The sequence below is a fragment of the Cebus imitator genome, unplaced genomic scaffold (assembly GCF_001604975.1).
Source record: "Cebus imitator isolate Cc_AM_T3 unplaced genomic scaffold, Cebus_imitator-1.0 Scaffold310, whole genome shotgun sequence".
Taxonomy (NCBI): Eukaryota; Metazoa; Chordata; class Mammalia; order Primates; family Cebidae; genus Cebus; species Cebus imitator.
Genome location: NW_016107625.1, coordinates 1,115,380 through 1,139,704, shown reverse-complemented (window position 1 = coordinate 1,139,704; position 24,325 = coordinate 1,115,380). Strand labels below are relative to the sequence as shown.

Sequence of the window (24,325 nt, the reverse complement as noted above, 5' to 3'; positions counted from 1 at the left end):
CATTGCACTTATTTCCTCTAAGTCACTAGATGACTTCTTATCAATGAAATAATATGCTAAACCTATGCAGCCTCTTTATAACCTGGCTAGAGCCCACGTTTCATGTTTCCACTTTCCACCGCCCTGCTGTCTCTCTCATGGTCCAGCCTTGCCTACTGATTTGCCGTTTTTTCTTTTTTTAATATATATACTTTAAAATTAACTCCGGATGGAATAAAGATTTGCTGTTTGTTGAACAGATTTGAAAGCTTTGACTTCAACCTAGTCATCTCATACCCACATCTGCTCCAATGATACTTCTTTTCCAAGGATTCCCTGATATTCCCCCTCTCTTGTTCTGCTGTTGTGTTTTGTTTATGCTTCTGCAACAGAATATAGGCTGTGCCCTAATACATGTAACTAACTTCTTTCCTTCTAGATTCAGAGTTCCTGGAAGGCAGAACCCATTTTTAAATTAACTTTTCATCTCTTACTCTGCCCAACACAATGGCCGTCATCTAAAGTATTTGATAAATGCATATAAAAGTACTTTGTAACATCAAAGTGCTATGTAAATAGTAATTCTTATTACTATTTATAAAATATTATATGATTATTACTATACTATTACTAATTATATATTATTATTATTTGTTAAATTGAGTTGAATTTACTTTTAGAAGACTTTTCATTTTCTGAGAGAAATGATTTCCCACCTGTGAGAATTATCATAGAAGAACTGATATTATAGATACTATAGATATATAGATAGGTGGGAATGATATTTCCCACCTTTGGGAATAATCATGGAATAACCGATAAAATGTCAGAAGACATGGTAGGAAGAGATATCATGCAGGAGAAAGGAGAGGGAGCCTTAATTTTGGAGTCTTCTTTTTCCTTCATAGACTTGTCCCAGAGGGCCAGCCTTGTCCAGTGCTCCTTATCATTTATCCACGGCTTTTATTCACCTCATATTACAAACCACAGACATTACTGGAAAGTTCCCCATCAGGGAAGATCAAAGAGGTGGCACTGTAATAAGAAACAGCAGGCTGTGGGGAGCTGGCCCTAGGCACAGGCTCTACCCGTGCTTGCCTTACATGTCAGGCCAAGCACTTCTCTCCTGACCCTTGAGCCATAGGCATGCTATGAATATAATATGCCTGGCATTTCCTGATACAGGGGTTATTTCCATCTCTAGGAATTCTATAAATGTTCTCAGAAGACTTTGGGACATTTACATTTTAAAAATAAACCTTTAGAACTCGACACAAATATCCTAGAAATCATGTATCAGCCTTTCTCTTGAAAACACCTGTGGCTTGCCTGAAGCAGGAAAGGGAAAGACCACAAGGATCATGCTTGTAGGTAAAAAATGCCCACAAAAAATAGCCATGTAGAAATTGGCACAAGCATGCTGAATGTCTGCCAACTTTCTCCATGGGAGCTTTGGAAAGTTTTATCAATCCAGGGAGGGAAGGAGGAGTGGGGAAAAGGAAAGGAAATTAAAGAAAGAAAAGGAAAAGGGAGGGGAGGGAAGGAAAGAGGGAGGAACGAAGAGGGGGAGGGATGGGAGGAGGAAGGGAGAAAAGGAGCAAATGAGGAAAGGAGGGAGGGAGTGAGGAAGGAAGGGAGAGAGGGAGGAAGGAAGGGAGAGAGGGAGGAAGGAAGGGAGAGAGGGAGGGAGGAAGAGAAGCAGGGAGGGAGGAAATAAGGAAAGGAAGGAGGAAAGAGAAATGGAGAAAAGAAAAAAAGATAAAAAAACGGAAGGAAGACGCAAGCTCCTGGAACCTGTTACTTATCACTTGGACAGGCATTTGAGAATTTAGTTTTTCAGGCAGCAAATCTCCTGAAATCCATATCTAGGTCACCTCTGGAGTATCCCCATGGAGGAGGAAATAGCCCAAATGCAACTGAAATAAGAGATAAAAGGAAGATTTTCTCCAATACTGGATATTGTAGAATAGTATCAACTCTCCCCTCTCCTGAAACAATGCAGACATGAAGGGGCATCCTACCTGCTATGCTGATGGTGGCGGCAGCCTTGGAAGTACTGAACTTCTCTCCATGCTTATTGGTAGCTATGCATGTGTAGAGTCCTGGCTTGGTGATAAACAGTTGCAGTCTTGAGTCAATCACTCGGTCTTTCACACTCTCTTGAATGGACCCAGAAGAAACCTGATGTAATAAAGGAAAATAAAAGATAGAACTCAGTCAAGGATTTCTTACTATATCGTGTCAATAGATTTGAAGAGAAAAGCATTAAGATTTTCATCAAGTGCATGTGGTGCACTGCAAAAATAGCCAAAAAAAAAAAAGAATTGCCCTCCCTATGCCCATGCCCTTGCAATGTGACTTTGTAGCTCTTCCCTCAAGAAGTAGCATTTTTTCTCCATAACTTGAATTTAGATTAGCCTTGTGATGTGTTTTGGAATGAATGAGCAGAAACTAAAGTTCTTGCACATTGTGGCTTGCTGTCTTGTTTATGGAATCTGGAGCCACCTATAAATAACCAAGAGCCAGCATGCTAGAAGATGAAACACACATGGCCTGTTTATCCCCACTGCCCCAGGTGGGAACCAACCACAGCTATCTGAGGTACACGTAAGTCTATTCTGAACCAACTAGCACCCTTTCAGCTGCCAATCACAGGAACTAGACCAGCCAAGATCAGGCAGTCCTGCTCAGCAGCAAAACCAAATCAGCAAAACCACCCAGTTGAACTACAGACTTGTGAGCACTAATAGTTATTGGTTTAAGTTAGTAAACTTTGGGCTGGTGTGTGATATAGCCATAGGTAACCAATGCAAGGTATGACTAATATACGGTGTGAATCCTCCGATATATGTCCTCAATGTCCTCCAGGTGATAGTTAAGCATGAGAGGTTGCAGACTTATGGACTTATTTTCATAACTCCAGTTCTCCATAAATGCGTCAGATAAGTGGATGGTTATCAAGAAAAATGCTTGTGAAGCCAAGTCTGCCTCTGAGGCATGACATACATAATACACACATAATACCTCAAGGTCACTGAAAACATCCTTAGCAGGAAAGAGAAGCAGTTTTTAAATTACCTGACCTCTCTTCTCCTGGACTTCATCCAGGAATTGAAACAGTTTAGCAAAGAGACCAACATGTTAGGAAGTTCATGCAGGAGGTACTATTTAAACGAGAAAATCAAATGTTCTTAAAAAGCCAAGGTATCACTGCAATATTGGCACCCAATTAACAGCTGAATTTATATAAATGCATATATATTAGTCAACATTACTCTAACTCTATAGGAAAGATAGCTGCCCAGCACGTTTTACAAGGTTGCATAGTTAGAATTTGCATCCTAGTGTGTCCAACACCAAAGCCTATGTTTTTAGTTATTATGTTACAGTGCCTTCCCTAGTCCTAGAAGAGAGAACAAATGAAAGTCCTTAGAAAACAAGAGTAACAATTACCTTAACAAATCAACCAACCATGAACAAAATCCATGTCTGACAAATGTCATTGTTAAGGTGGTAGCATTTTATAAAACGGTGTTTTTTTTTTCCCCGCTGTTTTCTTGAGCACAATACCACATTTTCAATAACTAATCTTTAATTAACACTACTTATATGAGGGAAAGATGATGCCAGTTTCAGGAAAATTGAAGTGAAATGACAATTAAGGAATCAGCTGTGGTATGCCTTGACTTTAACTTAAAGGAGTGGAGGTAGGTGCGATAGTGGCCTGCACTTGGCTTCTTGGCTGAAGGGGATTCCTCTGTCCAGTATCAGGGAATGAGGCTGAGAATGAGACATTTTGGAGCCAATTATTTTATTGTATTGCATGAGAGGATTTTCACAGTTTGACTAGCCAGGAAGAAGAAAGCCCTGAGGTAAGTCAGACTTTCTTCCTAGTTGCCAGGTGTCTGGCTATCCCTGGCACCAAGCACTATGTAGCAATTAGGCCATGAATGTTGTCCAACTAGCTTGTCTTTTTATTCTTTACCTTCATGAATAGTCTCAGTTCTTATGATAAAAACTGGCTTATATGATTATCAATTTACCTTAACTGGGGAATCTTTCCAGGTCAGATCAAGTATCGTGGCATTTTCCCCAGATAAGCAGCCTAGGCTCTATGAGAAATTAACAAAGTGGAGAGAAAAATATTTTTAAGAGACAAGCACTCAGCTGGGAATTCAAACTGAATTCATCATTATCATATTTATCAGAAGTGCAATGTTTTGTTATATGAGTATCCAAGTTAGATCAAAGGGACTGAAAATATTTGGACTCTCCTGAATTTTAATACAAAGCAACAATGAGAAAAAAGCTGAAGACCCCAAGCCTCTATGCTCAATCAACAGACTTTATGTTATTTTGTATTTTATATTTTGTTTATAAATATCTTTTTCCAGAACAGTTTGAAAATTCTTTGCAAAGATGGTTCCCTTCTACAAGAAGCAGGAATGTGCAATGCCTTAGAGACAACTTTGAAGCCAGGAATCTCCCCAAATGTTGCCCTAAGTTCCACTGTTTTCATGTTCACACCTAAGAAAGTCATTCTTAAACACCTCCTCAAGATCACTGAAAACATCCTTAAGCAGGAAAGAGAAGCAGTTTTTAAACTGCCTGACCTCTCTTCTGGATTTCATCCAGGTGTTGAAATAGTTCAGCAAAGAGACCAACATGTTAGGAGGTTCATGCTTGGGTACGAAGTGGCTCCTGAATACTTTCCCCCTGCTTTCAGAGGCCTTGCTTGATTCAGTTTGTGACTCATGCACAGCAGGCCCTGTTAGTCATAGTTTGAATTTGTTTTTCTTTCTTCATGGATCGTTCTGATCAACAGTTTAGTATTTTTGATGATCTGAAAATAAAAGCAATTCCCTCTGCCCTCCATTTTGATCTTTTATCGTTCCTCAGGTTTAATAGATCAAAGGGGTGAGTCTGGATTAATACTGTGAGCTTTTACCAAGGTATGCCTAAAGAAAACAGAGTACTTACTTGAGGTGACTATGTTTGGTAGTTACAGGAAATACATGATGTTCTCTAAGTCACTCAGGCATATCAACCTGAGGGAGCTGGAGAAACAGCTCTCTGCTCTGGGTGTGATGTTCTGTCTTTCTGAGTTAGCAGTAACTGTGTGAGGAGATGAATCTGTTACTTGGCTTGACTATAGTAATCGTTTCATCGTATATGTTATCTAAACATCATGTTTTACCCCTCATATATAATAAAAATCAAAATAAAACATCTTTTTTTCTAAAAAGAGGCAGTACGATAGGAGGCTCTATTAAATAGGCATAATAATTTATACCTGACATAATGTGTGTAAACACTCTTTGAAATTGATAGAGCAGCTATAGACCTGTCGAGTACTTCTTAACGTATCATTAATACATTAATAATGCCATCTTGAGAGAATCTACCCCCAGCTATGGATAATCTGGTAATTTTATGATTTGACCTTAGCAAAGGAAGACCTCTCAAAGGTATTCTGGTCTCAATGGCCCTGTCTTGCAAATAGTTTTAGCTGGCTGGGAATACTTGAGGAACTGTTAGAATGTGGCCTAGTTATCTCTCCCCAGCTCCCCACCCCCCACCGTCCCTCCCCTATTTCCCCCCAACTGACCCCAGTGTGTAGTGCTCCCCTCCCTGTGTCCATGTGTTCTCATTGTTCAACACCCGCCTATGAGTGAGAACATGCGGTGTTTGATCTTCTGCTCTTCTGTCAGTTTGCTGAGAATGATGGTTTCCAGGTTCATCCATGTCCCTACAAAGGACCCAAACTCATCGTAGGTGATGGGGAGGAAGGCAGCAAATCACACTGCCGCGTGTGTACCTATGCAACAATTTTGCATGTTCTTCACATGTACCCCAAAACCTAAAATGCAATAAAATAAATAAATGGGGAAAAAAAAAGAATGTGGCCTAGTAGGGTTTATATTTATGCAATTGTAATAATGTCTGTTTATGAATCATAGAAAAAGGGATAAACCGAGAGACATTTCCATCGATTTTCTGATTAATGTAGCCATAAATATTAGGCTCTTTCAAACAGTCTGCTGAATTATTGCACATAAGACTTGTTACATGTAATTATTTTGGCTTACTCAGCTTGTAAGATAAAAGGACTTCATGGGTCATGTATTTTTAACCAAAACTAGCCTCTTAAAAATATGTCTAAACATAGATATGCCTCCCTTTAAGAAAATTTAAAAGCACTATCTCAACCTAGGTGATTTGGCTATTTATTTTATAAAATTCTGATAAAATATTTTAGAAATTATGTTTATTGGACAAAGCAAGAGGGACATGAAACTTTTCTATATTTTTTAGTTGCATGCCAAAATAACAGGGATATTATTGGTATAACTTTAAATAAATATACTTATAAAAATACAAAGAATTTTCTTTTTATAAAGTAAGCTCTGCTCTATCCATGCCAAACTATTTCCAACACTGTAAAACAAAAGGAATATTACCATTCACTCTGAAGTTCATCTGTGAATTCAGATTTCCACAAAAAATGTATGGCATTTCCATAGGAGGAAAGCAAGATATTTTCTAATCCCTGTGGGGCATGTTGCTGGACTTTCTCTTGCTCTTTGACTCTAACTGTTCAGGGTTTTGGTTTACTAGCAGGTTTACAGAGGGGGAGAAAGGGAACGGTCACATCTTTCAGAGTACCCATTGTACTTAGTAGCATGCTACGGCATTAGTTTACTAACTTGTAGTGAGGGAAGAGCCACAGTTCAAACTGTTTTATTCTGTGCCAGATACCTCCAAGCTCTGCATTTGTCTTTGTTCGGTCCACCAAAAATGATATCAGGACTATAGGATTCTCTGTGTTCTCCTCCGTGGGCTTTCCGGTTTGCTACTTTTACAACATTAAATGCCTGACATTGCCTCCGTGTCCTGTGATTTGCGTCAATGTGGACAGTCGTCTTGATTTCCTTTCAGACTTGGGTAGAATTACCAAGAACTAAACTTGGCTCTAAGAGCAACGTGCACTCTCTGACCATAAGGACTGCGGATGTACTTTGCTTTCTTCCTGGATGGAAGTCACTTAGTTTGTTTTGTTGTTGTTTTAGAATCTGAGGTGATAAATTTATTTTGCCTTTCATTTTTTGTGAAATGACCCCAACTTACAAGTTGGGGGGTCTCAATAAGACTGAAACGATCTTAAACTATCCTACTCTTATTATGCCTGAACTTCAACAGAAAATAATCATTCATCTTTCACTTCTAACCTCATATGAGTCTTTTGAAAAGAGTAAAAATTTAAAAAGTGTACACCTTTCCATTTTCTTTATTACTATTTTTACATAGACAAATTAGTGAAGTTATATTGTCAGTCTCCCAATTTTCTTAGGTTGTCTTTATACTCTTTTATAAGGCTTAAGACAACTGTAACAATTTCCATACAAGAGCCGCAAAACACACTGACAAATAATATTCAAATTTTAAATAACACTTGAAATGTACTTTGAGAGGTAAAGAAGAACAGGGACTCCAAGTTACTTTATTGTAACTGGACAAAATCAGGGAACATTAGCCTTGTTGCCACATTAGAGTTCATCTTGACAGCTACCTGACATCTGTGTTAGCATAGATATGAGAAAATTAGTGTCTGAGCAGTAAATGGACCCCCAAATCACATTAGCTAAAGAGAGTCATTTACAAGCTAAGTCTTCCAACTCTCTGTCTAATTCTCATTCTACCATGCCTCAAGTTACAAGCTGGAAAAGCACGTTCATTTCTTTATGTATTATATTTGAAAGGATGTAGGATAGACAAATAAAATAAAACAATTTTATTAACAAATTATGAGAAAATTGATTTTGCAAAAATGATAGTGAAAATGACAATGATAAATGAATTATATGTCTTGGAGGGTGCCATTGCCATAAGACATGCTTTGTTATTGGGGTAGCCATAGATTTTGGCATTTTCCCTGTTTTATGACATCCAACTAAAATTTCACACATTGACACATTTTGTTCTCCATGTTCTTCCCTGCCTTCCCCCTCTTCCCTTTCTTGTCTTATGTTCTGGTTCTCACCTTTCGGGCTGCAGCCAATCAATCTTCTTAGGGCACCCTGCTTTACAGGGACAAGGGTGGGGCCAGGTACAAGTATAGAGGAAAGCATTATTTTTTGAGATTCCTTTTTTAAAAAAAACAAAATTAGACTTTTATTTTTTTAAGCTTATTGGTGGTATAATTCACAAATAGAAATTGTATCTATTTAAAGTGAACTAGGTGCTGTTTTGATATACATATATATTGTGAAATAATCACTGCAATCAAGATAGTGAACTATCACCTCACATGGTTACCTTTGTGTGTATGTGGTGAGAACACTTAGGACCTACCCTCTTAGCAAATTTCAAGTGTGCAATACAGTGTTGTTAACTGTAGTCACTATATGGTACATTACATCTCCAGTACTTATTCATCTCGCGTGACTGAAACTCTGCACTCTTTGATGATCGTCTCCCCATCTTCCCATCCCTGATAGCCACCATTCTACTCTGTGCTTCTGTGAGTTCAACTCTTAGATTCCACGTACAAGTGAGATCATTTGGTATTTGCCTTCTGTATCTGGCTTATTTCACTTAGCATAATGTTCTCGAGGTGATCCATGTCGAGATGCTTTGAATAAGGTTACAGGTCTGGGAAACTTCACTCTCAGTCTTCTGAACTCTCTTCCCTTCTATCTTTCTGAAACTGTAAGTTGTTTAACTTTATTTAAAAGCAGTATACAAATTAACTTATTACATGGAGATGCCTCAGGGTTACCATTCTTTCATGCTGTGAAATGCTTTTAAAGTCTACAGTGTGCCAAGCCCTAATGACAGGATAACTTCCTGTTTTAAGGCTGTTTTTTATTGTTTGTTTTGTTCCAGAGTATTTACCTTAGTTTTAGTCACTGTTATTTAATTTAGAAGAAACTTTATAATGGCCTACAAAAGAGAGAAATAAAAACAATTTAGGAATAAGAACCATGTTATGAAAAAACACTCTGGGATTTTTGGTGCTCATCCTTGTAGGCACAGAGACACCAGAAGTGCACACACAAGGAAAGAAAGCCATGTGAGGATACAGGGAGGTAACCATGTGAAGCCACCTGCAAGCCAGGAAGAGAGGCCTTACCGGAAACCAACCCTGATAGCACCTTGACCTTGGACTTCCAGCCTTTAGAACCATAAGAAAAAAAATTTCTGTTGTTTAAGACACAGAAATTTTCTGTGATATTCTGTTATGGCAGCCCTAACATACTGATGTAATCTTGGAGAAAAGAAAGTCACGAAGATATGAAATAGTTCAAGTCCATGAAAGAAAGTGCCTTGGATTGGGTAGAAATTATGCTTAATATCATTTGAGTTATACCATAAGGTTTCACCTTCTTTAAAAAGAAGTCCCCCATATTCTTGTTGCGATGTTTCCATTAAACACAATTTGGGATGATGTCCTGATTTGGGACACTTCTTTGATCTCCAAATGGTACCATTAATAGCTGAGCTTCCAGAGTTTGTCAGTAAAAAGATTTTATAGAAAATCTGATTGGGAGTCATTTTCAATCCTCCTAAGATGACTTTTTGGGGGACTGACTAGACCCCAACATAGAGAGACTTTCCATCAACTAACAAATTGGGGGCTTGCTAATGTGGTCAAAGGTGGCTAGCCTGAGGAAAATGCATCACTGGTGTCATCTTAAATGTTCCCTGATTTCTGAAGAATCATGAATGTGTCTATGAGGGTAAGAGTCAGCTTTAAATATCTGGCAGCCACAGAGGGTATAAAGCCAACTTACAAGTGTGTCAGTTGAGTTAGAGCTCTCCTGCACCAGTTATTGCTCCTCCCTACCTCCCACCCAATCCTTCTGGGGTCATACATTGCAGCTAGGAAATGGGGGAAGAATGAGTGAGCATGAGCTAAGAAGCCAACTGTAATTTTTTTATATGAAAGTTAAACTGCAATATCCCTGAGAAGGGAGGAACTGTGAATGCCATTGGATGCTTTGGTTATTGCTTGGGTCTAGACACTTAAATGACTAAGTTGGGATGTTAATGATTTCAAATCAACTAATAGTAACCAGAAAAATCACAGAGCCTCCTTAAGGTATGCTTAAATAGTGGCAAAAGAATTTGCTGAATAAAATGACAAAGAAAGTAAGATTGTGTTACGTGCAAGTCCTGTTCATTCAACAGCTGAGTTACAGTAATAATAATCTTAGCTCACATGTTTAACTCTTGTTTATAGACCCGAAATCCTAAAAGATAAACATAAAATTGAGAAAAATAAATGTATAGAAAGATGGTATTATCAAAGGATCAGACATTTTCTGCAATTTTTGGAAGATAAAGAGAGGTGATTGGCTAGATAGAAAAATTAACATCAACTAAGTAGCTGAAACCTACAGTGCATAGCAGGTAAACAAAGATAACTAGGCATACAAGGAAACAGCACAAAATAAACATGAATCAGAGGGAAAACAGACACAAGAAGTGAAACCTAGCACAAAAGAAGTGGTTTACTGAGAGAAGAATGGTTACATTTTGCCTATAAATTCATGGAAAATTTCAAAGTTCAGATAGCAGGGTCTATAAGTAGGAGCCAGCTTGAAGGAAGTCAGCAAAGTAATGGAAGAACTCTTGGAACTTTTTTCTTTAGAGATTACCCATTCTCAGGTATTTCTTGGTCGTGATGTGACAACCAACTAATACAGCTACCAAGCACTTGATATTATTCCTTCTAATTATAGATATATACCCATTAACCAACCTTCCTTCCCCACTACCTTTCTGAGCCTCTAATATCCATCATTTTACTTTCTATCTCCATGAGGTCAATTTGTTTTTAGCTCCCACATATGAGCGAGAACATGAAATACTTGTCTTTCTGTGTCTGGCTTATTTCACTCAACATAAATGTCCTGCAGTTCCTTCCATGTCATTGCAAATAACAGGAGTTTATTCTTCTTATGGATAAGTAATATTTCATTGTGTATATGTACCACATTTTCTTTATCCACTCATCCACTGATGGATACCTAGGTTGATTCTATATCTTGGTTATTGTGAATAATGCTACAATAAAAATGGGAGTGCAGATATCGCTTAGATATACTGATTTTCTTTCTTTCAGCTGTATATCCATCCAGTAGTGAGATTGCTGGATCATATGGCAATTCTATTTTTAGTTTTCTGAGTAACATCTATACTTTTTTCCATAGTGACTATAGTAATTCACATTCCCATGAATAGTATAGGAGAGTTCTAATTTCTCCTAAGGTTGAACTTTCTGTCTCCTTTTCCTGCTTCATTTTTCTCTATAGCATTTGATGCCATACACATACAACCCATATTTTCCTGTCTTTCCCCATGAGGAGGTAAGATCTTTGAGGGCAGAGAACTTAGCCTGTTTTGTTTACTCCTGTATCTATAAGGCCTGGAATAGTGATAGATGTTGAGAAGCTCAATACACACTTGTAGAATGAATAAATGAATGAATGTATGTAGGTAAAGTGCTTGAAATAGGGCCTTGCTGAAAATAACCACTTAATATAAATCAGTTATTATTACCACTATTAAAAAGGATGAAAAGAATGTTGAACTAACATGAATCCTGATTCCGAATTCCGAATTACTTTTCATCAAAGTAGCTTCTAGCAGGGGACTAATCTTTCACTGATGAGTTTTATGAAAATTATTTTACTTATATGGGAAGGTATTGTTACCACTTCCCATTTACACAAAGACACAGAGAAAGAATTTCGTTTTCTAGTATTCTTCACGATACAAGAAGCAAACTCTTGCAGTTTGATTTCTATGGCAATGGCTTCTAGGACAAAGATACTGGGAGGCTTTGAAAAGTGGTGCAGGTGAGACCAATGACAGAAATCTGGGTAACTACAAGTATATGGTCTATCCTGCAATTCACCACCGAAGGGTCTTCCCCAGACAAGTCCCCACACACATGACACTCACAGCATTTCCGTTTTCAATCCAGGCGATGGTGGGGACAGGAATGCCTGTTGCTGTACAATGCAGGGTCACAAAGGAGCCAAAGGTGACATTGTGGGATTCAGGAGCCCGCAGGATCCTGGCAAAAACTGTTAGGAAGAGAGAAGTTGTGAGTGATGCTTCTGTAGGAAGTGGTCAAGCTAGAGTGATCTCTTAAAAATGCAAATTAGACCATGTTCCCCTGTGTGCAATCCTTCAGTGTTTGCTCTCTTTTAAGGATAATGCCAAATGCCATGGCCGAGCCTGCAAGCCCTTTATGTTATAACTATACATTTCTCACCACTCAAGGACACACTGACTTATTCCTAACATAGAAACTTGCCCTTGTTCTTCCTTTGCCTAGACCACTCATCCCCTAGATCCTCACATAGCGGGTTCCTTGGATCATTCAAGTCTCTGTTTAAGTGACATTTTCTCAGAAAGCTCCTCCTTAATCACCCAACATCAAGTGTAATTCTCCCCCCATTCACTTTTCATCAGCCTACATTATTGTCTTTACAGACTTTACAACTATCTGAAATTACCTTACTTATTTTTACTTGTCTATTATTCCCCTTTCTCGTTAGATTGTTTGAAGCCAAAAGCCTTGCCTGTTTTGTTGATGGCTGTATTGTTTCAGACAGGGTTCTTGACCAGAGCGAGCATAGGCTAGTGTTTTATTGAATTAATCAAATAATTATGTTTTACATCCTCAACTGTATCACAATGGGAGGGTAGAAAAATTGTGTCAAACTTTTCAGGTGATATATTGGGCAAAAGAGGATATTTTATATAAAGTATAGGCAGGAGAATGAGTAGTTTATATTCCTTTCAAACCTTGAATCCCCACTGATTAAGTAAGAGGAAGTTATTTTGATGTAGGAAGAAATTTTACCTTTAAAGAGTGGGATTGAAGCTCACAATGCATTATAAATTGAAGGATACTTAGATTCACAGAATCATTAAACTTGGAAGACTTCAGAGATCAGTTAGATTCTTGCTCTTATTTTATAGATGTGGAAACCAAATCTTTGTTAATTTAAGTAAGATGGTTTCCCAAGGTAACAAGAGTGATGAATGAGAAACCTGGACTCAGGTCTTCTGACTTCAAATTCAGTGTTCGTTTAAACTGTTATGGAATCTTTTGGATGACCTGTTATACTGTAAATGTATTTTATGCTCCTAGCTTTTGATTTCTAGGACTTAAGCACAGAACATAATATTAGAGTATGAAGCCCCAATTAACACAATGCTTTGAAGCTGAGTTCTAGTTAATTGAAATTTGTGAAGACTGGATTCTAAACTAGAGTATGGGGAGACTACATGTACTAGATAAGGAGATATGTGGGACAATGATAGAACAGGTCCGGAGCAGTGTCACAAGTTGGTTTGATTGTTGAATACCTCTTAAAAAGCATTCCATAATTTAAAGAGATTAAGGAGTATTTGATTTGTTTGACAATTGGGGACTTTTTGTGAATTTAAATTAATTTGACTTCCTATCTTTGGATATTGATATTTTAGATATACAAATGTGGGGCCCAAAAGCCAGGAGACAAAGAAGATGCTGTCTTCCAGGCAGAAAGAGATTACAAAAAAATAACAAAGAATGCCATGAAATGTTTAATATGGAGCTGAATTTCTCCCCCAAAACCAAAATTGAGCCTGATTTTCGGTCCTGGGGTCTAATTAACAATCTATAAAAATTAAAGGGTTGAGTAATATTTCAAAGAACACTATGGAGATGCAATTCAATCAAACCCAGACATTTAACAGGGAAAATTATTAGCATTAGGGGGTACGAAAGAAAGAGTGATCTGTTATAGATTGAAAGAGACTTAAGAGACATATTACCTAAATGCAATGTGTGGCCCTGCTTGGATTCTTATTCTCCCAACTTAGTCTAAATTCACACTTGATAACTAACACTGACAGGCATCCTAGCAAGGGTGCATCCAGGTACTCGTCCAATATTTTCTAGTTGCAGTAACAGAGACATAGCTACCATGTGCATCATCTGGCTAAAGTAACTCTTGTAGGGGTTGGGGCTATGCTTGTGTTTCCTAAATTTTTTGAATGTGGGACTACTGCATGACCATCTTACAGGTCCCATTGCCCCTGAGAATCTGAAACAAGCAAGATCTTTGAGAGATTTGGAAAATAGTGCTAGCAAAATGTTCTAGTAACATTGACTATGTCCTTGAACTTTCAGAATCAAAAAGTCTTTTTGAATGAAAGCCTTCTGGCTGAAGAGGAGCAGAATAAAAAATTGGAGAATAATACAATTTTGATTATGTCTTGCTGCTTTAATTTATAAAGCCAAGAGTTTTAATTTGGGGTCTTTAAATTCTTCCTGGAAATATAGTAATCAGAAAGGTTTTATTTTGTCTTAATTTACAGCAGTTTTTTTTTTTTCTTTTAGCTGTTATTATATTATTTGGAATATTATTTGGTCTTATTGCAAAACCTCTGATTATCCACATTGCACAATGCAACCAAGCATAATGTGGGATGGTAAATAAAACAGAGTGATTCAATGTGACTTCGGAATTAATTTAATTAATGTACTACTCTGCCCTCCATGGGAACTTACTGGGGCTCCAGTGGAGCACAGGCGGGTGCAGGCTTACTACTGACATTTTATAGGTAGCTTCCTGAATGTGAGACTGCTGATAAACTTCTTTCTGAAGGGAACAGATATACTTTGGCCATGGGTTTTGTTAATTGCAGTGGGTTAAGTTAAGAGGACAAAAAGGCCAGGGATTAAAAGGAAGCTGCTTTCTCCTGCACTCTCACATTCTCTCCAGATGATAAAATAAAAAGTCAACCCCTTTTTTTCAGTATTGAAAGTTAGTTTTCACCCTTCCTCCCAGTCTTCCTCCCTTCTCAAAGGAGAGAGCAGATGCCTCTCGTGTTTCCACTCAAATGTTTCCTTATCATAGTACTTTCTCATCCCCATTCCCCTTACCCTTGTTTATAATTTATCATAACACTTACCACTATCTGAATCATTTGGTAATTACTGATTTATTTGTTTTCTTGTTTTTGTTTTTTGTCTGTCTCTCCTCTCTAGAATGTAAGCATCACAAGGGCAAGGTTTGCTTTGCTTATTAATATGGGCCGACTGATATAATCTATGTATCTATCTACATATCTATATTTCTAGAACCCTGCATGATATGTGTGTGTGTGTGTGTGTGTGTGTGTGTGTGTGTGTATATGTGGTATATATGTATACCACACATGTGTATATATATATATACATATATATATGTGTGTGTGTGTGTGTGTGTATATATGTGGTATATATGTATACCACACATGTGTATATATATATACATATATATATGTGTGCGGTAGGTAAGTAAGTTCACCAGGTCAGGGTCTCTTCATCCTACAACCAGGAGTGAAAGGGGAAAGAATGGGGTAGGGAGGAGGAGGATGAGGAAACAGAAGTTATGCTAGTCTAATTCTTACATGGAATAGAAATCTTTATTTTTCACTCCAGCCTTATCAGCAATAAAGTTGATATATTTTTACCCAACTCTATCCGAGCAATTGCATAATACTCAAATTTATCATCTTCAAATCTGAAAGGTAAAAAGGTGATGCAGGAAATTTTGACATGTTTTTCAAGCATCAAAAACAATAAAGCCAGTTGCAATTAAAAATAAGTGCCAGATTAAGCTCCATGAATAATAATACACCTGCCATAACAAACTTGGACATAGGTCAGCAGTAAATCCCATTATTTCAGTGGTAGTCACAGCTGAAAATGTATTCTAGGTCATCGACTTAAGTTATATGACATGTTTCTCATCAAATAAAATGGGTATAGAATATCCCCATTTTGTGTTTTATTTGCATGAAAGAATATAAAAGTGTTTTGTTACATAAACAAACTGCTTAAAAAAGGAGCATTAATTATTTAATAAGTTGGAAAACATTTATAGCTGTGTTGATATGGATTTTTAAACCAAAAAAATCATCAAGCCCCTCTTTCTATACATAGTTTAATCCACCTTTCTCCAATTCACTGTGAGCCCTAAACCACTTGCTTTCCTGTGGGCCAGCAAGTTCATCTGCAGCATGGAAAATAGACACAGGTCATATATTTATCTCTGGGTTTTCTCTCATGGGATTTATTCATGAGTTTGGAGCTTTAATTTATCTTGGGCAGACTTGCAGGGCTCACTGCAAGTGGAGAATGCAAGTGGAACTCAAGAAGCCAGCAGTTCCAAAATCTTTTGTAACATAACCACGTTATATTCTCTCCCTATTTCAAGGCACTTTCAGATACAGAATCAATTTTATTATTTGTTGTCATCTTACAGAGTAATACATAGCAAAAAGATAAAGGTGTAATTCACTCTGAAATTGTACTGGGGTGCAATAAAAGCCCCAAGGGACAGGGGATCCATGTTAAGTCCTGAAATAAATGAGTGGTTTGGCTGGAGATGAACTACCTCTCTTTTCTTGGTAAGGGAGCAATGCCGGAGGAATACTTAAGTCTTTTATCAATTTCTATTTCTGAGCAGTTATTTCCAAAGACACAATGAGCTCCCATGGAGTTTCTTTCCCCTTGCTCTTTTGTTACTTTCTAGCTTCCCTTGATGAGGGTTTTTAGGTTACATGATTCAAACCAGCAATGACTGGTAGGAATAAATTAAGAAAAAAAATTGCATAGGACCAGGTAAAATGCGTTTGTACCTGCATTTAGTTGTAAGCAACCTGATATTTAAAAATAAAAAAAAAAACATTTTCAGTACTTTATATGAGATACTAAGATAAGGAGATACTGTTTTAAATAATACTAGTTTAGGATTAATTCCTACAGTCAACTCTATTACATGAGAACTCATGACTTTCATCCTCCAAATATCAGATTTTAGGTTAGAAAAGCACACAGTTTGGGGCTTAATCAGAATGCAAGGTACTTTTTTTTTTTTTTTTTATAGGAAACTGTTGTTCTATAGTAGAGTTTTCCCCAAACAAATTTAATTTCCAGCTATTTTCTTCTAAACATATTCCGCTATGTATATATGTCTATATGCAATGAAAATAACTAAATTTTTATTGATATGGAGCAATTGCACAATATGCCTCAGCTTGTTGAAATCATCCCAATAAAAACTTAAGTTGGCACCTTCACATTCTAAGATTCCTCCAAAAACTGTAAAGCCCCCTACCCAAGAATGAAGTCTTTTAGTCAAAGCGTAGCTTTCTTTTCCAATTTATCTGGGATTTATACTTTCATGCTGATTTATTTTATTTCATTTTGTTTGCATTTCCAAAGACACCAGATTGAAATATTTCTTTTGACTCAATCTTCCTTAAGAAATGCAAAGGGTCAGTAAGCATATATAAAGAAGCCTATCTAATAACATGATTAAGCGCTGTGACTTAATATTCCCCATACATTGTTATTTCTTTAAAAAATGGCACTTAGAGCTGTTTATAAGGTCAGCAAAAATAAACAATTGAAAAGATCCACGAATGTAATAAGAAGCCATGCAGAAAGAAAAAAACAATACCTTTAGTATCTTGTTCAGGTTCCCTTTCTTCTGTTAATAAAAACAAGACAAAACAAACACACACAATAAACACGCAAACAAAACAACACATCATGAAAAGGGAAATCTTTGACCACAGAAACATCAAGTGTGCAACAGGATTAATTAGAAGCTGCTTGTTTCTTATTTCAATAAGAAACAAATGCAATCAAGGGAAACTGCTGGCCTTTTGAAAGCAAACTATTAAATGACATAAGGTTTCAAATGATTACTTTTAGCCAGGCAGTATTATACAGAAAATAAACCACAGCATATCTAACAATGTAGCTCTTTCATGAATTTTTATTCTAATGTTGACAATTACCCTTTCTTTCAGGGCCACAGAGTGCCTACTATTCTCATACATTGCGTTCCCCCTTGTAGCTTAGAGTCTCTTCTTACCAGGCCCTGCTGTGAAGTCAGTAGTGTTGAATCTGGGATCTCAGCTATCATTTCTATGGCAATAGACTCATGTTGTGGTAAACAGAGGATTAGGGGGTTTCTGCAGAATAGAACCTACCACCAGCAGAGATCTGCAACTCTGCACTAACACAGAAGCTGCTTGGAGAGCAGAAAGGAGCAAATCATTACCTTCTGGGAATTTACTAAGGAAGTAAGGTCCACAGGATATTGTAAAATGTTAAGATTGGGTAGAAAGCACTGAGAATTTATAAATGTTTAAAAATCCTAGAAGAAAGACAACAAAACCAAATTAATTGTTCCAAAATGTCTAATATAACCATACCAGACATAGATCCCACGTGGAGCTATAGTTTTCTTTCCTGAAGTTTTATTTGTTCATGTCAATTTGAACCTTTCTTAGAGTTAGTAATAAGCCAACTGCAATATTTATTTGTAAGTAAAAAATGGCCATGCTATTGCTAACAACATTCAATGACAACAATACACTTGCATAGTCCTTCACAGATTATGGATATTTTCATGCACATTTTACATGATCTCATTTAACTCTCACCATATCTCAGTAATTGAACATAATTGATACTATCCAACCTGAATTTGTTGACCTGTACATGTGATGGAAATGTTCCACCTGCAACCGCATTATGGTTGCCAAGGACCATGTGTCCATCCAGATGAACTTAGCCAAAATTGACAAGGTCACAGGCAGGTTTAATGGCCAATTTAAAACCTATACTGTCTGTGGGGGATTTCTCAGAATGGGTGAGTCAGATGACTCCATTCTCTGATTGGTCAAGTCTGACAGCATCTCAAACAACTTCTGATTAGTGAGAATCATGAGTGTGGAATATTTGTCATAAATAAATAGTAAAACCCCTCACTTTCTCCATCTAAAATTAGCCCATTTTCCAAACAAAGGATATGAGTCTTAGAGATTTGCTGCAGGTGCAGAGCGAGGAATTCAACCTCCTTTGCAGACATTGAGTCTTCCCAATGAGTAGTTCTCATATTTATACTTAACACCCAAATCCCTTATATTTAAGTGAATTTGTAATTCCTCATTTAGACTCTATTGTCTGTGTATACCTATGTAACAATCCTGCAAGATCTGCTCATGTACCCTAGAACTTCAAGTATAAATTTTACTGTCTGAACTTTCCCTACCTCCATCAACTCAGTGAATTGAATACATTTATTGTTAAAAGGAAATTTAGAGGTCATCTGTCAAATGTACCTTCAAATGAAGAAATTTTTTTTAACAATATTCCTAATGGTGCCTGGTAAAGCATAGGTATTGGATAAATATTAGTTTATTTCATATTGAAAACTGGCGATCTGGACATTTGGAAACTGCAGATTCCCTGTCTGTATTACAGACCTTAATCAGAAGAAATAAAAGAAGGTCCATGGTTGGGCCACATTAGACCTGAACAATTGCATTTGAATGCCTTTGTGCTGGGTACATCTTTCTAGTTCCCCAGAACAATGTCCTTGCTTCTAAATTTGGGGTGAAAAAACTTCACTCTCTCTCCTTCTTTTTCTTTTTCCTTTATCAGCCAAGTACCTAAGGGTGGTTGGGGTGGCCGTGGTGTTTTTATAGGAATCTTAAGTGTCTTTATTCTGTGGCTGTGGTATCTCTAAAATTTTATTCTACTAAAGTTAAAGAGTATCAGTATTTTTTTTTTCCATCGGTAAATTTTGAGAATTATATTCACTTGTCATTTTCGTCCCTTAGAGTGCTCTTTGTCAGGGTTCAAGGGCAAGTGCAGGTCAATTCTGAGTCTCCTTTCAGTTTTGTTCCATAATCGATATAGGACTATACTTGAACTCTACTTTGAGCACAGGCTCAATTTTAGGCAATGTTAATTTTCTTTTGATATTTTTCACTTTGATGTTGTTTCTGTTGTTCATTTTGCCTTATTTGTTTGGGAATGGAAGCAGTGCAAAACTTGGAAAGAATACACCTATTTCTTTCACTGTAAATAAACAGGACCAACTCAAGAGAAGAAAGAATGTCTAAGATTTGTCATTTTCCTACAAGGAAGTTTAGAATTTCTACCAGAAATTATGGTTTCATTTATAGACTATCAAAATTTCTTTCTAATGCAAATATATTATACCTCTTTATAGATACAAATTTATATATGTTTATGCATTAACATACATTTACATGCACACACAATTGAAGTTACTTTAGAGAAAATTATACAAGAAAAGTCTATAGGCCTATTTAAGCTCAGGTATTCAGTGTGTGACTTTGTATGTATCTATGACTTATTCAGTGTATGACTTTGTTGGTCATTTCAAGGTCAAACAGTAGTCCTAGTTTTTCCATGTATCCTGCTTGCCTAGCCTACTATGATCACTCTTGAATTCTCAACTTATTGTTTTACCACTTATCAATTTTAAAATATTCTGCTTCATCATCTTTCTTCCAATTTAATTACTACATTTTCATTTAATTGCTTTATACGTAATGCATTGTTCTTGTCTTCCAAATTGACTTGTAAACTTCTTTAGGAAGGTTACAGCTAGAATTATACTGGGGTTAGTATTAGACTTTTGTTGTTGGTTTATTTTCATTTAAACTACAGCACAGTCTCTTGTAGAAAGAAGAACACATTTACTTTTAAAAAGTTATTTGCCAGTGGCATTAGTGAGGTATTTTCATCCTATTTTGTTGGAATTGTCTAATAGGATATTTAGAATAATCAATGACTGCTGTTATTGGACTAATTTGAGATATAATTTGTTCACTTCAACATCCAAGGTAAATAGTAATCCATAATTTTCTTAAAAAGTTTTATTTATTAGGAACTCAGTACCATAGTAGCAACCAATTTTGATCAATTGTGTTAAAAAAGAGAGAGAATATCTCTAAACCAAAACCAAACGGAAAACCAATCTATTTACAATTACTATGCGTAAGACCTTTTTCCTACTTCTGTCCAGCTAACAAGAATGAAAAAAGAAATTCATCAAATATTTTTATGTTTCCAAGCTTGTTAGTCACAATTTACCCTTCTGATTGTTCACTTTTGAACTCACATTTCTCTTATCTTGTGATACTCTGAACTAAAATTAACACAGACAGAGTATCTAACAAACTCTAAGAATTGCAGAACTCTAAGTGCTCTACTTCTGTGTGGACTATTTGCATAATTTTTATTTAGTCATATAACACAGCTGGCTCATTAATTTTATTCAAAATCATGAATATCCAACCTTTTTTTTACTATCTTCCAGAAAGTCTATCTACCCAAGTTTGAATGGGAATATTTGTGTTTGTGTGTGTTTATGTGTGTGAGTGTGTGTGTGTGTGTGTGTGTGTGTGTGTGAGAGAGAGAGAGAAAGATGATTCTAGAGAAGATAAAATAAGTTTTTCCTACTCAATTCACTGTATTAGTTGTTTGGAGAAAGAATTTGGAGGGAAAATCAATTGTTGTATAGAAGAGGGAAAGCCATAAAGATTCTTTGATAAAAATAAAAGGAAGACATTTAGTAAAATCATACAGATTACATAGACCTTGTGAAAAGAAAGAAACAAAACCAGACAAGAAAATAGGCAGAGCTGTAGTAAGGTTTGTTTTCTTTGGACAAAAGAGTGGACATAGCCAAGAAGATAATAGGAATTTGGCTATGTAGAGTTGAAGTCTCAGAAGAGACTGAAATCACATATTCTTTGCTCTTTCTCAGATGGCATGGGGGCCTCCTCTGATACTGGAGATATCATGAGAAAAAACATGCAAATAAAGCAAACAGAATTTAGAGGTGAAGCCAAATAAGATCTGGCTAGCTCCACCCGGGGACAAATGTTTTAGAAAGGTTTGAGCAATCATCAAATACTGAAATCATGAAGGGAAAGAATTTGGGATATGTATGAAAGAGCTCCTTTGAGCATGGACATTCCAAAAAGCTTTCAGGTATACTAGTCAATTTCTTATCTTAGTGATTAGGGACAAGTCAATGTAAGTAATAAATCATGCAGTGGCATAAGCATAAAGATTAAGTGAACAGACTCTGTATTTAGGCTGCCTGGTTAGAAGCCTTGTTATATAATTAATTTCTAATACATTATTTCTGCTATATAGGAAAACTATTAATATGTGTGTATATAAGTACGTGTTTTATTTGTAAATAGGATTATCATATTAGATAAAGTAGCTTTGGAGTTGATACTCTTTTCTAGGTGGATAAAAAATCACTTTTAAACATCAGTACTTTCGAACTCTTTCAAATAATAATATAAATTATTATTTTTATATATTCAACTGGATAGAGTTTACATAATGATATATAATAATTACAGTGTAAAGAGTACTAATCAAGATGGTGTTATGATATCACAATTCAGTCATCTAGCTAGAAGTACGTCGCAATAATGAAGATACAAGTTTTTGCTATCTAAAAAGACAAAGCCATAGTAAAAAACAAGATGAATATCTCCGTATATAAGAAGGCAGACAAAACACAACAGATAAGCAGTTACTGCTGAGTTCCAATTCTATAAACAGAGAGAGAGGCTTGAAATTTGATTTCTCTAGAAATGTACTATAGGAGGTGGGGAACTGGAGGCTCACTGCTTGAAACCAGAGCAGTCGTAGTATTGTAGTCAGAAACATGTGTTATGCTTTCGACTGCTTTAGTCACTGGGTCTAGATTGAATTCCAAAACATTAAAGGATGGGGGCCCTACAATTGCTCCCTGCAACACCTTGTTTGAATGAAGGAAGTAGAGAGAAACCTCAAAAATTACTGGAAAATGAATAAATTATTTCAGAGAGATGATGATAAGATTTGCAGTGGCAAATCATAATTTCAAAGCATATTAGGAAATCAATTGCTAAGCAAGAACAAATTGACTTTTGACTCAATGAATTCAGTAACTAGGGGATTAATTTACTCTGGAAGAAAATAAAGTAGTTCAAAGGGAGTTTAGGAACCTCAAATAATAGTAGCTGTATACAAAAATAAGAAATTATAAAACCAACAGGCAAAATTGAAATACAATTAGTAGTAGAAATGCTAGAAATTAAAAAGATAATAACAACCCAAACAGAGACACAAACAATATGACAAACTCAATCTTGGACAAGTTCAGGTGAAAAATTAAAGAATCAGAAAATGGTACTTAAGCCATCATACAGCCCTGAGACCAAAGAGAAAAAAGACAGAAATGTGAAAGATTAAAAGATGGGAAAACCAGATTTAGAGCTCCAATGTATGCTTACAGGAGTGCGAGAAGTAAATAATAGAAGGAAGAGCAGAGAAGTTACATTTGAAGACATAATGGTGGAGATTTTCTAGGCTTGAAGCAATACTTGAATCCCCAGATGAGTTAAAGTGGTGGCTTTTAAAGCTTGAAATTCATTCAATCACTTATGAAGTTTAAGCAAGCAAACACACAAACAATTAAATGCTGGGCACACAATTTATGTAACTGAGTCAATTTTTTTTTTTTGCCTGGGTTTTGGGGATGAGTATTTTGCAGAATTACTTGAAGACTACCTTTCATGGGGCCGTGGGATTGCAAACCATTGCCATAATGAGTGCATAGGAGGATTAATAAAAATAATTTGACACTGTTGTAGTTTTAAACATTTTTTTATTTCTGAGATATTGGTGCACCCATTACCTGGGCAGTGTACACTGTACCCAACAGGTAGTCTTTTATCCCTCCCCCTTTCACCCTTTCACCTGAATCCCCAGAGTCCAATGTGTCATTCCTATGCCTCTGCATCTTCATATCTTAGCTCCCACTTACGCGTGAAAACATATGATGTTTGGTTTTCCATTCCTGAGTTACTTCACTTAGAATAATGGTCTCCAATTCATTCCAGGTTGCTAAGAATGCTGTTATTTCATTCCTTTTTATGTCTAAGTAGTATTTCATATACTACATTTTCTTTATCCACTGGTTGACAGATTGGCATTTGGGCTGGTTCTATACTTTTGCAATTGCAAATTGTGCTGCCATAAGCATGCACGTGCAAGTATCTTTTTTGTATGACTTCCTTTCCTCTGTGTATATGCCTAGTAGTGAGATTGCTGGCTAATATGGTAGATAGACTTTTAGTTCTTTAAAGAATCTCCACATTGTTTTCCATAGTGATTGTACTAGTTTATATTCCCACAAACAATGTAAAAGTGTTCTCTTTTCACCACAACCATGCCAATATCTATTACTTTTTGATCATAGCCATTCTTGTAGGAGTAAGATGGTATTGCACTGTGGGTTTGATTTGCATTTCCCGGATAATTAGTGATGTTGAGCATTGTTCCATATGCTTGTTGGTCATTTGTATATCGTTTTTCGAGAATTGTCTGTTCATGTTCTTAGTCCACTTTTTGATGGGATTGTTTCTTTCTTTTTTTTTTTTTTTTTTT

At 36.4% G+C, this 24,325-nt stretch overlaps 1 protein-coding gene and 1 pseudogene across 7 annotated transcripts in view; one reads left to right on the top strand and one right to left on the bottom strand.

The window, feature by feature from the left end:
- MUSK (muscle associated receptor tyrosine kinase) overlaps positions 1 to 24,325 on the bottom strand; it is a 121,999-nt gene that overhangs the window by 48,413 nt on the left and 49,261 nt on the right. For 4 of the 7 annotated variants that reach the window (XM_017503376.2, XM_017503375.2, XM_017503377.2 and 1 more), the window contains 3 exons: positions 17,499 to 17,528; positions 11,950 to 12,074; positions 2,001 to 2,160 (listed from right to left, as the gene is read on the bottom strand). In XM_017503376.2, the coding sequence (XP_017358865.1) occupies positions 2,001 to 2,160; positions 11,950 to 12,074; positions 17,499 to 17,528 (315 nt within the window). The remainder of the gene's footprint in view (positions 1 to 2,000; positions 2,161 to 11,949; positions 12,075 to 17,498; positions 17,529 to 24,325) is intronic. The other 3 variants (XM_017503382.2, XM_017503381.2, XM_017503378.2) reach the window with 2 other exon arrangements.
- On the top strand, positions 18,515 to 18,763 carry LOC108285913 (annotated as a pseudogene).